This window comes from Myotis nattereri (assembly GCF_964212035.1).
Source record: "Myotis nattereri genome assembly, chromosome: 16".
In the NCBI taxonomy this organism is placed as follows: Eukaryota; Metazoa; Chordata; class Mammalia; order Chiroptera; family Vespertilionidae; genus Myotis; species Myotis nattereri.
This window is the reverse complement of record NC_138091.1, coordinates 55024452-55040585: the sequence shown is the minus strand read 5'-3', so window position 1 is coordinate 55040585 and position 16134 is coordinate 55024452. Positions and strand designations below refer to the sequence as shown.

The following is a 16134-nucleotide window of genomic DNA, read 5'->3' as shown; positions in this document are numbered from 1 at the left end:
TGCTTGGGGTGTGGACCCAGGGCAGCCATTGGCCGGGTCTGCGAGCTGCAGGGTGTGCGGCCCTCCTCCTTGCTTTGTGTATGACTCTCCTTCGCCGGACCTCCTGGCGTTAGCGTCCAAATCATCGCATCAGAATCCTCCTGCAGCTAAAACCCTTACCCCCATCCCAGCGCCCAGGCCTGGGGCCTGCCGATGCCGGAGTTGAACGGCAGAGCCCCGTGTGTTAGGTTCCTGGGGCGGGAGTAGGGTGGGGGACGACACACTGAAACCAGCAGGAACGGATTCTCGAAGTTTAGGTCTGAAATAAGGATGGGCAGGACTGGTTCCTTCGGAGGCTCCGAGGGAGGACTGGTTACAGGCCTTCTCCCCTCCCGGGGGCGCCGCCTCCTGGCGATCCTGGGCCGGTAGGCGCATCACTGCCCTCCCTGCTTCGTCTCCACGGGCCTCCCGGGGTGTGTGTGTCCACATTTCCCCCTTCCTTTAAGGGCACCAGTCGCTGCACTAGGGCCCACCCACATCCCGCATGACCTCATCTTAACTTGATCACATCTGCAAAGACCCTGTTTCCAAATAAGGCCTCCGTCCCAGGTCTGGTCGGACATGAGCTGTGCAGGGTGCAATCTGAGCCTGGCTGCCCTGCGTGTTCCACACTCGGCCCTTCTGTGCTCAGGCGGCTCGGGGTACAGAGCCGGGGCATCCCCACGCGGGTCCTGGGCGGCCCAGGGTAGCCTCCCGGGGAAGGCAGCCAGTGGCCTTTCCACGTCACTTCTCCTTGAAGGGGCACAGGTTCTCCACGTCCTTCGATCCCCCGCTCTGGTGGGGAGCAGAACTGCCTGGGGTCACTCTCGCTCGACCTATGAACCCGGAGGCCACGGTTCGATTCTCGGTCAGGGCACAGGCCCGGATTGTGGGCTTGATCCCCAGTGGGGGTCATGCAGGAGGCAGCCGGTCCATGATTCTCTCTCATGATGGATGCTCCTATCTCTCTTCCTCTCTGAAATCAATAAAACATTAAAAATAAATAAAGGTCACTCAGGCCTGGGTCCCCAGACCTCAGCTTTTGTAGTTTTAAAAGCGGCACAGGAGCTACTGTGCCACCAGAGCTGCGGCCTGGGGTCTGGGAGAGGGCGTGGCCTGTGGGCCTGGGGGTGCTGAAGGCGGACCTGAGTGCAGGTGCTGGCCTCTCATAGTAGGCGGATGCAGCTTTGTTGCATGGCTTGGTATCCGCGAGAGGCCGTGGCTTAAGTCACAGGCTTGTCAGCCAGAGGCTTTCCGGAACGGGTCCCCCAGTTCTGGCCGCTGGCAGGATGGGGACTCTGATCTGCAAAGAGCTCATTATGAGGTTGTGAGATACAGGGTGAAGGAGGTGGTGAGAGGCGCTCGGGGCTCCCAGGAGCCCCTGCTCCCTGCGCGGATGTGTGGCTGGCCCGCTTCCCTCCCTCTAATGGAGCCCCTCACCCTCCACGGCAAACCCCGGGACCACGGTGCAGGCGGCCCGCAGTGAGGGGCTGGGCGGGCTGGTGCCCGGGCCAGTCTCTGGATCCAGAGAATAAAGTCTCCCCCCCGGCCTGAGTAGCGATGCCCAAGGCCACACGCTGGCCTCCTGACCAGCCTCACGCACGCACGGATGGGGCCAGTGACCACCCCACACACGCACTCACAAGTGGCTCTGTGGTTCCCCCTACATGACACACGTCAGGAAGAGTGAGGCAGATGGGATTCCTTTGAGTTGAGTCAGGCCTTGAGGGCACGGGGCCACGTGAGGTGGCGACTCCTGCAAAGTGCAGAATCGATCTGGGTTTTGTGCAGCCTGGGTTTGATGTCGGGCGGGGGATGTGTGGAAGCAGCAGGCACTGTCCCCGCCCTCAGGAGGGGAGCGCCAGACACCCATGCCAATAAGGACGTGGGTCAGGGTGGGCAGGAGCCCCGCAGGCCCCTCCCCCCCGCCAGGGCCCCGTACAAAGCGCGTCAGATTCCGTGTGCTTCGGAAAATACTGAACAGAGTCACTGGGAGCCACGGTGACACGCATTCCCGGGATCTGCAGGCACAGGGTTTGGATGGGAGGTGGGGAGAGGGTGGGAGGGGCTGGGCAGGGGGACAGGAGCCCCTAGGCTGGTTTTGGACAGCGTGCCTGTGTGCCTGTGATGATGTGTTCTCTGGGGAGGGATAGGGAGTGAGCTGCTGGCAGCTCCTGGGTTTGGGAGACCAGGAGAGGGAAGAGCTGCAGGGGGCCGGGGGGGGGGTACAGCGGGGTGGCAGGCTGTAGGGGAGTTCTCCTGGCACCACAGCTCCCTCCCTATCTGTGATCTGAGGACACGGAGCCCTGCCTGGGACCCGCTCTGCCCCCTGGAATTGGCATCCAGTCCTGGCCAGGGATCCGTGAGCTGCAGGGGGGCTCGGTCACCTGTCTCTGCTCCACCGTCCGGCTGGCTTTGTCAGGCAGATAACACCGGTGCGGATTTTGGGTGAGGTTTGAGCACATGGAGAACAGGGGTGTTGGCGACGCCCAGGCTTACGGGGGAGGGGCCCACAGCCACCCCAGTCGTGAGGCAGACCCACTGATCTGTACCGAGGGGCTGTGGGTGGGCATGTGCTCATCACCCAGCCCCGGGGGCCGGCATGGTTAGCACACAGTAGGGGAGCTGGGAGAGCCACAAGCTGAGTCCTGGTGCCTCCAAGAGGGAGGCTGAGAAGCAGCCGGGGTGAGGGGACGGTGGGGGGGGGGGGCGGTGAGGAGAGATGTTGTGATGTTCTGTGAAGGGAAGACGACGCTGACAGTAAGGACAGCGACCACAGCTGTCATGGTTCAGTGCCAAGTGCTTGGAACCGCATCCCGCACATTCCTGGCGTTAACTCGGTTAATTCTCCGTTCTTACCCCCATTTTACAGACGATCAGACTGAGGCCCAGGTAGTGAGTAACTTGCTCGGGGTCACACTGTGAGCAGGTAGAGTAAGAGGACTGTTTTAAAGCGAGAGGGGGTTAACAGAGAGAGGAGCCTGGTCCACGTTGTGGCTGGGGCTGGGGGTGGGCGGGGGCCTGGGGAGCGGGTGGGTGAAGGGTGCAGAGTCCGGGGCAGGGAAGTTCCTGCGCGCTGGCCTGGTGTGTGAGGTGTCCCGTCCCTTGGCGATGAGCTAAGTAAGTGGGGCTCTATCCTGACAGCAGAACACAAGCCGTCGTCTCGCCAGCGTGGTAGGCCTGTGCTTGTGACTGAGGAACATGTCCGAGGTATCGGCTCAGGCTGGGGTTTCCCGCGTGCGTTCGACGTCGTGTCTCCCCCCGGACTGAGTGCACGCTGTCAGCGGAAGTTAGCAGCGCAGCCAGGCCAGGACAGCGCGCTGCCACTCCCCGCACCTGTCTCTGCTGGGCCCAGCAGCCCTCCCCCCACCCCTCAGAGATGACCCTTTCCTGGTGTCTGGTAACGATTCCCTGGGCTGCTTTGTGCGCGCATTTCAGTGTGGACAGAGGGGGGCGGGGAGCGTGTCCCTCGACGGTCCAGGCGGCGGGGAGCCGGCGGTGGTTTCCTGCTGCTGCTCTGCGCTTGCCGAACCCTCTGATGCGCGTGAGCCGTGAGCGAGTTAAGGCCTCGGGTGGGAAGGAGAGCGGTGGGGGCTTTGTTCGGGGTGAGAGACCGGCCCGGCTTTAACCAGCTCCATTGGGGGGTCGCACCCGCCGTGCGGGCCCCCGTTTCCGTGTCCAGTTCCGTGGTTCTGGGTGCGGTCCCGGCGGCGCAGCCGGCACGGCTGCTGATATTGCAACACGCGGAGGACGGGCCTCGGGTCATGTCGGAGACGAGGCTCAGGAGGTGGGTTTCTGCCTGGGCCTCGGCGGCCGCTGTCCTTCCCAGTTCCTCACCAGCACAGGCACGTGATGGCCCTCGGCCTCCTGACCTTGGCCGGCCCTCGGGGCTTGGCAGACCGCCAATCGCCGCCAGTTGTAAACAAGGTCCTGCTGGGAGGCGAGCTCACTCGTGGCGCAGCCACAGCTGCCGCTCAGCTCCCGCCGCAGAGTTCAGACACAGCACGGGCCCCCAGGGCCCCCCGAGCCTCAGAGCCCCCCGAGCCCCAGAGACGAATCATTGCTCTCTGGTCCTTTAGGAAAACTTGCCCTGGGCTGAGTCCCAAGGATGACCCCCCAAGTATCAGCTTCCTGGGCAGCTCGCCTCGCCCCTGCTTACCCGCTCCCCGCTTTCCAGAGCAGGGAGCCCCGGGGGGGAAATGATCCCTTCTCCGCAGGGACCCCAAAGGTGCAGCGACTCTGCCCACATTTTCTGGGCTCCAGAGCCTGAGGGCACCGTGGCTGAGCTCTCCTGGCAGCCTCGCCAGGCCCGGCCACCTTCCCAGACTCAGCTGAGCCCGTCGGAGGCCCCGGGAGAAAGCCCTCTCCCTGCTGAGAATTAACTGAGGGCAGAAGGCGGAAGTGGCTGGACACTGCCATCCGCCAGGAGCCACCTGGAGAGGAGGGACGGCCCAGAGGCCGCCGGGGCCCAGGGGGCTATAGGTTGTGACTGCCACAGTGTCCCTCCCCCAGAACGTGTCCCTTGCTGGAGGGTGGCCACACCAGACTGTGCTGGAGGCAGAGGGACCGGGCGTTCTCCGGGCAAGGAGCAGGCACAGACTCGGTGTCTCTCAGGCCAAGAAGAGGGACCCAGACACTGGTGGGGGTGGACCGGTTGAGGGGGATGCCTTCTGCTCTATGAGGGGTCAGGGGCCACGTGACTGGCCACGGCCCCTTCTGGCCCCAGACGAAGGCTCTGTCCCAGGGTCAGCTCCTCGGAGACGCCACGCCCTCCATGCCCACACCGCAGCCCAGTTCCTGCGTGGGCTCCCCAGGAAGCAGGCCTTGAGATGGGTTTGCTCTGCCTTCTTGGGGGCCACAGGCTGCTCCCCAGTTACTTTTCTTAATGGTTAGCTTGATGGACGGTGCCCCTATCCCGAGACACAGGTCAGGTGTGGTCCTTCTTTTGTGGGGGGCGGGGCGCACCACGGGGCCTGGGCCAGGGTTCCCCTGTCCTCCGCCCCCCGCTGGCTCACTGTCCCCGACCCGAGTGGGAACAGATGCTCCCCCTGCGGGAAAAGGAGTGGCGAGCTGTGACCTTGAAATGCGACAGCTCAGAGGAGCGCCACCCCGACGGGGAGCGCCATCCCCGGGGAGGGCGGGGGCTGTCTGGCTGCCAGGCCCTCGTGCCCGGGGCCTCCATGGTGCCCGGCGTTGGCCGTCCCGCTGCTCAGCTGTTTGAGCCAAATCCTTAGGACGGTGGACCCGCCACAGGTGTCCTGAGGGCTGGCCCTCTGGCTGGCTCGTCCCTGTCCCTGACTTCACCACTGCTCTGATGTCACAGCACAGCAGCTCTGCCGTTGCCATGGCAGCGGCCCGCCCCAGTTCACCAGCTGGGCAGACGAGGGCTGCCAGAGGAGGTGGGAGCTGCCATTCCAGCCAGCCTGGGTCCGTGGCCCGGGACCCCAGGCAGAACAGCCCAGGGTGAGGTTCCCGTGGTGTCCAGCCCTGAGCTGCTGCGGGGATGGGTTCTCTCTGTGCCCAGCTGTTCGGAGAGGCTCCTGACAGGCCCCTGGGATGTGGCCGGTCAGGGCCTCCAGGCCTCCTGTTCAGAGGCGGCGGACTTGCAAGTCCCTGCACCCGGGGGCTCTCCGCACGCACCTCGCCCGGGAAGGATGGAGGGGCGGGGTTGGGGATGCGTGTGGCTGAGTGGAAGAGTGGAGGCTGAGGCACGGCAGCTGTCGCTAGTGGGGACCCCTGACCCAGGCGGGAGGCCTGGGGTCTGTAAGGTCCGAGGGACACTGATGATTGACAGGAGGAGACAGGTAGGAAGCCACCAGTTGGCTCGGCCGTCAGCGGCCCGCCTGGTAGCCCGGTGTCTCCCGTAGTGTGGGGACCCTGTGCCTCGTGTGTGTCTCTGTGAAGCTGGTCCGGGGATAAGGAGCCGAGGTGACCCGGGCTCGTCCCCCGAGGCTGGCTGCCCGGCCACCTCGGCCCCCGAGGACTGTCCCAGAGCCCTGTCTGTGGTCAGGAGACGGTTAGCCCAAGCCTCACCCGGGATGCGGTAGGGACCCTGCTGAGGGCCTGGCGAGGTGACCCTGTTCTGGCGTGCCCACCCCCGCCCAGGTGACTCTCCTACAGCCCGTCAGCACCCAGCCGGCTTGAGGGACCGCCCGCCACCCCAGAACTTAGCTGAGAGCCGGAAAGTGGCCGAAAGTGGAGGCTCTGGGCAGCATGCTGGGTGTCACAGAGCATCTTTTTAGAGGCTAGAATTCCGAGAAAAGGTTTTAAATGTTTCTGATGTTTGTTTTATCTGGGCTTGGCTTGGATGCCTCCAGTGATGGGTGTCTCACTACCTACCATCGCAGCCCAATGATTTCAGCACAGCCCCAGAGAAAGCGCTTCTTTCCATCCAGCCAGTTCCTGCCTTGCTGATGTGCTCTCGGTGGTCTCACTCAGTCATCTGGAGGCACGCACAGTAAGTACCCCCGCCTCCTCAGACAGCTCGCCAGGCATGTGGGTACGAGTGCTGGCATCTGTATAGACGGATGTTGCTACTATTATTCCCAGTTTACAGATGAGCAAACTGAGGCACCCAGAGTTAAGAAACTTACCCTGGGTCACACAGTTGATACTCTTCATCATCTCGGTATGCCATTCTAGACTTTTCTGTCACCCGCAAGCCCCTCCTAAAACATTCTTGGTTCCTTAGGGCTTATCTTCCTATGACAGCTTTTTTGTTTGCTGTTTCATTCTCGCCCTGGACGCCGAGGCTGCAGCCCCTCCTCCCGGCCTCACCTCTGCCTTTTCTGACTCCTGTCTGGGAAGACACAGCTCTCCGTAATCGGGTTTTTTCCTCGAGTAGTAACGTCGAAGTTCTCGTGTATATTTCTAATCAGGTCAATTCCTAAGCATCCCAGGAGGTATATTCTGATCTTGAAACTTCCCCCCGTGATGTTGTACGGTTGGGTGGTGCCAGCTGCCGGCACCTCTTGCCTGTTTAAAGTTCGCTGGGCGCGCGCCGGCTGACAGCCCCTGGCGGGCGAGTCTGGCCTTTTCCTTCCCGTCTCGGCGGTGCTTGACATTGACTGAGCCGCCTGGTGGGCCAGGCATTGTGCTAAGGGCTTCCCGGGCCATGCTCTCTCCTGGGGGGTGGGATGCGGGGGCGGGGTGTTGGCACACCTCCTCCCCGGGCCCCTCTCCCCCTGAGGCCTGGACCATCCGGTGAAGTCTGAACAGTGCAGACTGGGCTGCACTAGGCCGTTACCCGACCTGTTCTAGGCATCTCTGTCAGCGCGGGTAGAGACCACACTGCCTCTTGGTGGTCACCGCCGACTCCCGGCTCAGCAGCTCCAGCCCTCGGGCCTCCTTGCTTCCACAGGCCTCCACCCCCTTTGCACCGCACGGCCCGGTGGCTCTGGGTCCCCGTGAGTGTAGGTGTGTCCTATTGCCTTTGTCTCGTGTGACCCGGCAGGTGTGCGGCCTGTTAGCAACCTGAGCCGGAGGCTCGCTTCCCGGCACCGCGTGGGCTGGTTCCCAGCCCCCGGGAAATGTGTGCTGTGGGCGCCGCCTCTGGGATTGATGAGATCCGGTTCCACGCTCACGGACTGGGCTGGAAGAGCCATCGGTGCCCCAGACGATCCACTCTTACAGTTGTTGTTTTTAAAGCTTTGAAAAAGAAATTAATTTCAGAGAGAGGAAGGGAGAGAAGGAGAGAAACATCAGCGGTGAGAGAGAATCACTGATCGGCTGCCTCCTGCACGCCCTCGACTGGGCATGGAGCCCGCCCACCCCGGCATGTGCCCAGACCAGGAATTGAACCATGACCTCCTGGTTCATGGGTTGACGCTCAACCACGGAGCCACACCGGCCGGGCTCTCACTCATGGTTTTAACAAGGTGCTTCGTGTGGGTGCCGGTCAGGGCGGGTGGGAGCCGTCAGGCCGACGGAAAGCCACCCCAGGGAGGACACAGGAAGCTGGCAGAAGTCGACTTAAAAAACCCAAATTATATCCCGGGGTCACGTGGCTGAGAGAGACTATTCCATATGGACCTGCCTCCCCCACCAATGCATCGTAGAAGCCTTTAGCTGTTCCCCACGTTACAATCCTAAAGATAGCCCAGAGTTCCCCAAAGTTCCCATCCGGTGTGTTCTCTGTGCTCCCAGAGGCAGAGGGACGAAGCTTGCTGGGAAAGCAGCTTTAATTATACCAAGTGTGCTCTCTCTGGCCGCCCGGGCTGCTGGGAGCCTTTTTCGAGCTATTTTTATGTGTTTCAAAGGAAAAAGACGCCGACCCGTGTCACCCCGGCGCTGAGCGTGTGGGCCGCCGGCCAGAGCAGCTTCCCTGTTGCCGGTGAGGCCGGGGGGACGCGGTGGTGGGAGGAGGAGCAGGACCTGGGCTGGGCATGTGGGGATGGGAGGGGGTGTCCGTTTGAGGAAGAGGAACTGGTGAGTGCAGTTCTGGCTCCGTCCAGATGGATGTAGTTCCTGAGTGTGGGCATGTGACCGGCAAGGCGCCTGGCAGCCAGCCCGCTGGGAAGGGGTGTGGAACCGTGACCTGCTGGACGTCCCCAAGCCCGCAGGCAGAGATGGCCCACGCGCGCGGGAGACGGTTAACTGAGCGCATTCCCAGGCGCCTCCCGCGGAGGCTGGGATAGGGTTGGCCTGGGGTGGGCCCTGGGATCTGCATTTCAACTAGCCGCTCAGGAGATACTGGTGCAGGTGGCCTGCAGATGCTGTTGGAGACTTGATGGTGTCGGTGCTGACGTCATGTAGCTGAACGGGGGCCGTTACGGTGGCGGGGTCAGGCATGGGTGTGGGGGGGGGGGGCCCGATTGAGAGGTTCTTGGAGGGGCTCAGCGGCTGGGAAAGGAGCCGGTGAGGAGGCACAGATCCAGACACAGGTGCAGAGTAGAGACCACGTCCACGGCTTCGCTCTAAGTGTGGGCCTGGAACCAGCGGCTTCACCCAGGACAACGGGTGCCAGAGCCAGAGCCGGCTCTCCGGGAGTTTCGGGAAACACTGCTGGATCTTGCCTTCCAGGTGCAGGCAACACACTCGAAGGGGAGGGTGGTCTGTTGCACGCACACAGGTATATGCACCAGGGCCCCTCTCATAGCGCCTGTCAGTCACGGGAGGTCCGAGGTCAGGGTAGGACAAATCCTGGCTCCCAGCTCTGACCTTCTGCCAGGGTCCAGCCCCAGCGGTCCAGGGGTTCCCAAAGGTGTGGACGGCGTCGGCGAAGAATGAAGGACACGGAGACAGCGTTCAGATGGTCAGCATAGGCAGGTTCTTTTTTATTGTCCTGTCACAGCTGTATTTATGCTACTCGCTTCTATAAGCATGCCTCTACAGTTACATCAGGGTATGTTTTGGGTCCTCCTTTGACCTTCTACCGTTCCTTGTTTTATGTTTATAGTTTCTTATCTGACCTTTGCTAAAAATCTTATCTCTTATCTAGCTCTGTTGATTTTAATCTTATCTATCGTCTATGTTTCTACATTCTATTCTAAAGGTCAGTCTCTGTGTTCCGTTATAAGGGCTAGTTTGTTATCTCTATTCCAAAGTCACTATGCTACTGCTCTACCGTTAAGCTATAAGGAAGTAACTGAGGGAGATTATCCTATTCTATGGCCTCAGTAAAGGTTATGTCCTTTTAGCCTTGCTGGTGGTCTTCCTTGGGACTGCCCTGCGTCGGCAGGTTTTTAGGGGTATAATAGGCTTTGGCACTTTCTCTGGTGGGTAGAGACCCCTGGGGGTGTGGGCCTATCAAGTCCCAAATTTATTGCTAACAGTCTTCGTCTAAGTTCCTCATAAGCAGTACACGGCATTTCTGTAACACTAGGGGGTTTTACTGATTTATTCCCTCCCTTAGTCCCGTTAATCCCTAACTCCAGGGAAACATCCCCACCTGGGGAAACAACCTTTCTCGGGGAGGTGGCCCTGGTTAGAACACATAGTGCTAAGAAGGGGAGCAAGCATATGAAGAACAGTGTGCCATAAACGCCAGGTCCCTTGGAACATGTGCTGTGCGGATGTTTCTTCCCTGCAGCGACTGTGTCAAGCAGCAAGGATGGACCGGCTTCTGGCAACCTTCATCCTCACCAGCACTTAGGGGCTGTTTATTTTGTGTGTGTGTTTTTTTTAATAATATATTTTTATTGATTTCAGAGATTTTAGGGAGAGGGAGAGAGAGGTAGAAGCATCCATGATGAGAGAGAATCACTGATCGGCTGCCTCCTGCACGGCCCCTACAGGGGATCGAGCCCAAAACTCAGGCACGTGCCCTCGACTGGGAATCGAACTGTGACCTTCTGGTTCGTAGGTGGACGCTCAACCACTGAGCCACGCCGGCCGGGCTCAGCTGTGGTTTTCATAGAGGCCGTGCCGGCGCCTGCGGTCACCTCTCATTGTAGCTCCCGGTAGCCTTTCCCTCGTGCCTGTTGACCTTGGACATTCTTGCCTGGCTTGTCAGCCGCGCACGTGTCTTCTCTGCCGAAGGCCTGTTTCGCTGTCTGGCCGGTGCCGAACGGGCTGCCGGTGCTCTGACGGAGGGTGTGTGTCCCGGACGCAGGTCTTCGGTGATTTGTGCTGTTGCCTCCCAGTCTGTGCCCCGTCTTTTCGCTGGTCAGGGGTGTCTTTTGAAACGCGAGGGTTTGTAACGTCAGTGGGTGCCCAGTTGACCGGTTTCCCGTGTCCCTGGCGCCGTCGGTGCTGGGCCTGAGGGGCCTGAAGGGGCACTGCTGTTCCCTGCTGAGCGTCTGCGGCTTTAGACCTCGTGGAAGGTCTCTGATCCACTTTGGGGCTACTGTTGTGGAAGGGGTGTGATTCTGCCCCTGGTGACGTAAGCGTCTGGAATCGTCGTTTTCACACGCGGATGGCCAGCGGTCCCAGCAGCATTTTGGGGGGGAACGATGATCCCCTGCGGCCCCCCCATTCAGTTGCCTTGGCACCTTTGTTGAAATCTGAGTCGCTGTGTTTGGTGAGCCCGCTTCCTGTCCCTCCCCGCTCTCGTCATGGTGGCGGGCAGCCTGGTAGAGTCAGACACGACCCACCATTCCAAACGGTCAGATGGCCCGAAAGCTGGCGGTAGGAGACCAGCCGAGGCGGGTGACAGTCACGGACTGACCCGAGCGGCAGAGGGCCTGTCGGTGCCACCTGCCAGCTGTGTGATCCAGGTCCAGGTTCTTCATGGCTCCCTGCCTCAGTTTCCCCACCTGTGAACCCAGGGTGATAGCAGCGCCTCACCTCAGAGGTTACCATAAAAGAGTGCCCGGAGCAGCTGCACAGTCACCACGGCAGTCCGTGGTTGGGCCGGGGTCCCTGGGGCCCCTGTGGGCCTCCCGGGTTCTGCTCCACGGCTCAGCCCGCTCCACACAGACCAAGTGAGGGCCGGCAGGGCAGCTGAGGGGCGCCCCCTGCAGACGGCAGCTGTCCAGGGAGCCCCTCCTTAGCCCGCAGGCTGGCTGACCTCAGCGGCAGGGGCCGCCACGTGATGCCATGCTCTCGGGTGAACGCACCCCCTCCCTCGGGCGGGCCTGAGCCCCTGTCCCTTCTTGCTGCCCAAGGGGTCCTCCTCGAGAATTCCACGAGGAAAGAGTTGGGAGTCATGACAACAGAAGTAACTCCGGTCTAGTCTCCTCTCTGATTCGTAGGTGGTTTGCATCGGATTCTAGTACCAAATGTGCACACACGCAGACTCACCTGCACGCACACGTGCACACACATGCCTCTCCCCCCGCACATGCCTCCCCCCACACACCTGCACAGGTCTCTCCAACTCCCTGAACACACATACATTCTGAGTAGCAAGCTCCTCCTCCTCCACTCCATTCTCCTTTATTTATTTTTTTTAAAGAATCTTTATTGATTTTAGAGAGGAAAGGAGAGAGAGAGAGAGAGAAACATCAATGATGAGAGAGCGTCATGGATCAGCTGCCTCCTGCATGACCCCAATTGGGGATGGAGCCCACAACCCGGACATGGGCCCCTGACCAGGAATTGAACCACGACCTCCTGGTTCATAGATCAACGCTCAGCCACTGAGCCACGCGGGCCGGGCCCTCCTTCCATATATGAGTAGTTTTCCCTCCCGAGGGCCCGCCCTTTGCACCGCCCCCCCACCCCCCACGCCCCCGGAGTCCTCACAGGTCAGTGTGGGACAGGGCGCTCGCCCTTGGCGCTGTGGACGCTCGGACCACTCTTGGTCATGAGCCCGGTGCCTGGGGCCGCCCTGGGCCTGCGGGAGGCTCAGCAGCATCCCCGGCCTCGCCCACGAGCTGCCCAGCAGCTGCCTCCGCTGCGCCAAAAATGTCTCCAGACCCTGCCCGTGTTCCCCGTGGAGAAGTGCCCTTCAGGTGCACAGGACAGCAAGGGGGAGACCGAGAGCAGGCGGGGGGGCAGGTGTGTGGAGGGAGAGAGTGGCAGGGACTCGTCAGAGCCTGTCCCCTCATTCCGAGCCCGTGTGCCTTGTCCCCAGGGCCGTGCTCGCTCTCCGGGCAGTGGCGAGCACCCTCCTGCCCTCGCGGGCCTGACGTGGAACAGCCGTGGCATCTGTGGCTCCTCGGCCCCCCGCTCCCACCAGCGTCCCTCCGACACCATGGCCTCCAAGATCTCCCACGCGAAGCAGGGGGCAGAGAGAGCCGCTTACCAGAGTCCCCATCCCGGCGACCAGGCCATGCTTCCGAAGCAGAAACACAAGTTGCTGCAGGTCCCAGAGAAAGGCCACCTGGCCGTGCAGAGGAGGCCGGACCCGGGGCCATGGAGGAGCCCGCAGCCTCAGCACTGGGCCGAGGAGCTGAGGGGCTGGCCGGAGGCCCCCCACCCACGCTCCCGCGACCTGGACCGGCTGCACATCGCGCATCTGCTGGGTGCGGGAGGCGGGTGGTCCGTAGAGCCTCGGCCTGACCTGCAGGGCCCGGCCCGGCGGGGAGCCACCGGGCGGCCGAGGGCCCGGGAGAAGCAGAGAGCGGCCATCAGAGGAGAGAAGCGCCGGCAGGAAGACCTGGTCCGACTGCGGCCCTATCCGCTGAAGTCCCGGAGGACCGTGGTGGGCGCGGAGAAGAAGGGGGCCGGCAAGGCCGGGGGCCTGCCCCGTCCTGCCCCGGGTCCCCCCGAGAAGAGTAAGGGGAAGCGGAGGTCTTCGAGGAAGACGGGCGGTGGCCACCGTCCCGACCCTCGGGTGCGAGGGGACCTGGACATGGGGACGCTCTGGGCTTCTGCGGGCGGCGTCGTGCTCCTGGGCGACCGGGAGAGGGACGGCGCCCCGGGCAGGAGGAGGTCGCCGTCGAGGACGGCTCACCTGGCTCCGGGCCCAAAGAACGACGGTCCGGGCCAGGAGGACAATCCGGAACCGCCGTGGCCGGTCGACGTGCCCTGCAGAAGGGGAGCCTCGCCCCCGGTGTCCCCACCCCAACACCGGGAGGGGAGCAAGTGGAAGAGGGAGCTGGAGTCCGTGTTCAGAGAGCTGTTCAGTACCAACCGGAAGCTGAAGACGTACCTGGAGGCCAGGCCGGGGGCAGACATGTGCCCCAGCGAGGAGCTGGGCTTCCCTGAGCCGTGCGGGTGCCAGGGGGAGCCCTGCTGGGAGAGGCGGGCGGGCGACCTGCTCATGGAGCTGGCCCCGGGTCCAGCCCAGGAGGACGCCCGCCCCGCGGTGCCCAGCACCAACCTGAAGGAGCTCCTGTGCCAGCTCAAGGACCGGCAGTACCGGAGGCTGGTCGAGCCCCTGCTGTCGGACGAGGGGTACCTGGCATCGCACCCCGAGGAGGAGAGCCCGCTCTGGTGCGGCCTCAGGCCCAGGCAGGAGCCGCCCCGCCCCGACATGCTCCTGTCGCAGCTTCGCCCGCCGGCACAGGTGGGCAGAGCCCGCTCGGAGCCGGCCTGGCCCAAGCAGAGCCGGGAGCAGAGATGGCGACCGCAGCTGGTGGAGGTGCTCGAACTCCCGCAGCTGAGCTGGGAAGCCCTGGGCCGGCCCCCGATGGAGCCAGGAGAGGAGATGACGGAGACGGAGGCGGAGACGGAGGCGGAGACAGGGCCACAGATGAGCGCTCACCCAGCGCACGTCCCGGCTCACGTCCCGGGGCCCCCCTCTCCGGACCTGGAGGAGGCCGGGGGGTGTGAGCGCAGCACCCCCGCCCCGCCGGCCGCATCCCCGCCGGCCGCCAGCAGCGAGGAGGAGGACGATGACAATGGCACCACGCACAGTCAGATGATCCGTGACCTTGAAGAGCAAATTTTGGAGCAAAGCAAGTCGCACAAGCAGTTCCTCGAGCAAGCCAGGAGGCGCCTGCAGGAGTTTCAGTGTTAGCGCCGCCCGGTCAATACAGCACCGACCTCCGGGTGTGGGCCCGGACGGACCGAGGGGTGAGACGGACCTGTGTTTGCGTCGCCGGCCCGTCACTCAGCCCGAGTCCCACCCAGGAGGGCCCCTCAGCGAGGAAGCAGGGCCTGGCAGGGGTGGGTCCGGGTCCGGTTCGGCCCAGCGCGCAGAGGTGTGTCCTCGAGGCATGAGCTCAGAGGAGGAGTTCGGGTCAAATCAGCGCTCAGAGGTTTTTAGACCCATAAACGCTGGACTCGCGGGGCCCCCACGGTCAGGCAGGCAGCGGCAGAAAGGCATCGCCTGCGCGGAGATGTCACCTGGACCTCCCTCAGTCCTTCACACCAACGGGACCCGCATCATCCGCCAGGTGTCACTCAGTAACGTTCTTGTTGTGACTCCTCACCCGGGGGCATTTTTTTTTATTGATTTTTAGAGAGAGTGGAAGGGAGGGGGGAGAGGGAAACATCGATCTGAGAGAGACACATCGATTAGTTGCCTCCTGCACGCGCCCGGCCAGGGCTGGGGCTGGAGCCTGCAACTGAGGGGTGTGCTCTTGACCGGAATGGACCCCCGGACCCTTCGTTCCGTGGGCTGATGCTCCATCCACTGGGCCACACCTGCTAGGGCTCGTAGTGACATTCCTGTAGCGAATATTAATAAGTTGGAGGAAGACAGGAAGGGAGTGAGAAAGGGAAGAGGGGGGAGACCAAAGGAGGAAGGAGAGGAAGAGGAGGAGACAGAGAGGGAAGTGGCTCCCAGCCACTAACCCTAGTGGGTGACCCTCTGGGTTGCCTCTGGTGGGAACCTGGGTGTCTGTCAGTTTCTACCCCCCTCCCCCGCCCCCCACCTCTGACTCAGCCGCGTGGAAACCCCACACTGGGTAGGGTTTCGTCTGCCAGTTGCATCCTCAGGGACCGGGACAGAGGGGCACAAACATTTTCCGCGAAGAGCGATAGAAGCTAGCTTAGGCGCTCTGGCTCCACAGCCCTGCGTGGACAGCGCCCCCCGCGTAGCCCCCACGTAGTCCCGGCATAGACCAGTGGAGGGCCTGGCAGAGTTCCAGTGAGACCTTGTTTACAAAAATAGGTGGGGCTGGATTTGGCCGGAGCCATAGTCACCTGACCCTGGACTAGCCTATCAGGAGATGGTGCCCGCCCCCCACCCCCCTTCCGAGGCCCTCAGACACACCCCCTGGATTGTGCATCCTCACCCAGGACACGCTCCCATCCTCCCATCCTCCCATCGTTGGTCTAGAGCGGCCTCCTCCTCTCCTGTAGACTCTGCAGACAAAACCGTGAACAGCCCTGAGCCCCCTGGCACAGTCCCGTGCACAGTCCTGTGCACACTCCCGTGCACACTCCCGGGCGCACTCCCGTGCACGCTCCCGGGCACACCCCCGTGCACGCTCCCGGGCACACCCCCGTGCACACTCCCAGGCGCACTCCCGTGCATGCTCCCGGGCACACCCCCGTGCACGCGCCCGGGCACGCCCCCGTTCACGCGCCCGTGCACGCTCCCGGGCACACCCCTGTGCACGCTCCCGGGCACACTCCCGTGCACACTCCCGGACACGCCCCTGTGCACACTCCCGGGCACGCTCCCGGCCACACCCCTGTGCACACTCCCGTGCACGAGACCTCGACTGTTGGCTGCAAAGTGGCTTCTGCCTGTGACTTCCTCTTCTGGCTGCTGCCCCCTGGGTGCAGGCCTGTGCCCCCGGCGGGGCTGCCCTCACCCCACCATGTGGGCGTGGACGCGCACACAGGGAGCGTGGAGCGGTTGAGTTTTACTTGTGTTTGAACTTCATAAAAAGGATG

General features: G+C 62.7%; 2 protein-coding genes across 2 annotated transcripts in view; both read left to right on the top strand.

The window, feature by feature from the left end:
• The window catches only part of TIMP2 (TIMP metallopeptidase inhibitor 2), a 32907-nt gene that overhangs the window by 1904 nt on the left and 14869 nt on the right, over window positions 1-16134 (top strand). The gene's annotated exons all lie outside the window — the stretch shown is intronic.
• On the top strand, window positions 12596-14350 carry CEP295NL (CEP295 N-terminal like; the record flags this gene model as incomplete). The annotated part of the gene is made up of 1 exon (XM_081110346.1): window positions 12596-14350. One exon carries the CDS (start codon window positions 12596-12598, stop codon window positions 14303-14305), a length of 1710 nt encoding a protein of 569 aa, XP_080966472.1. The 3' UTR covers window positions 14306-14350.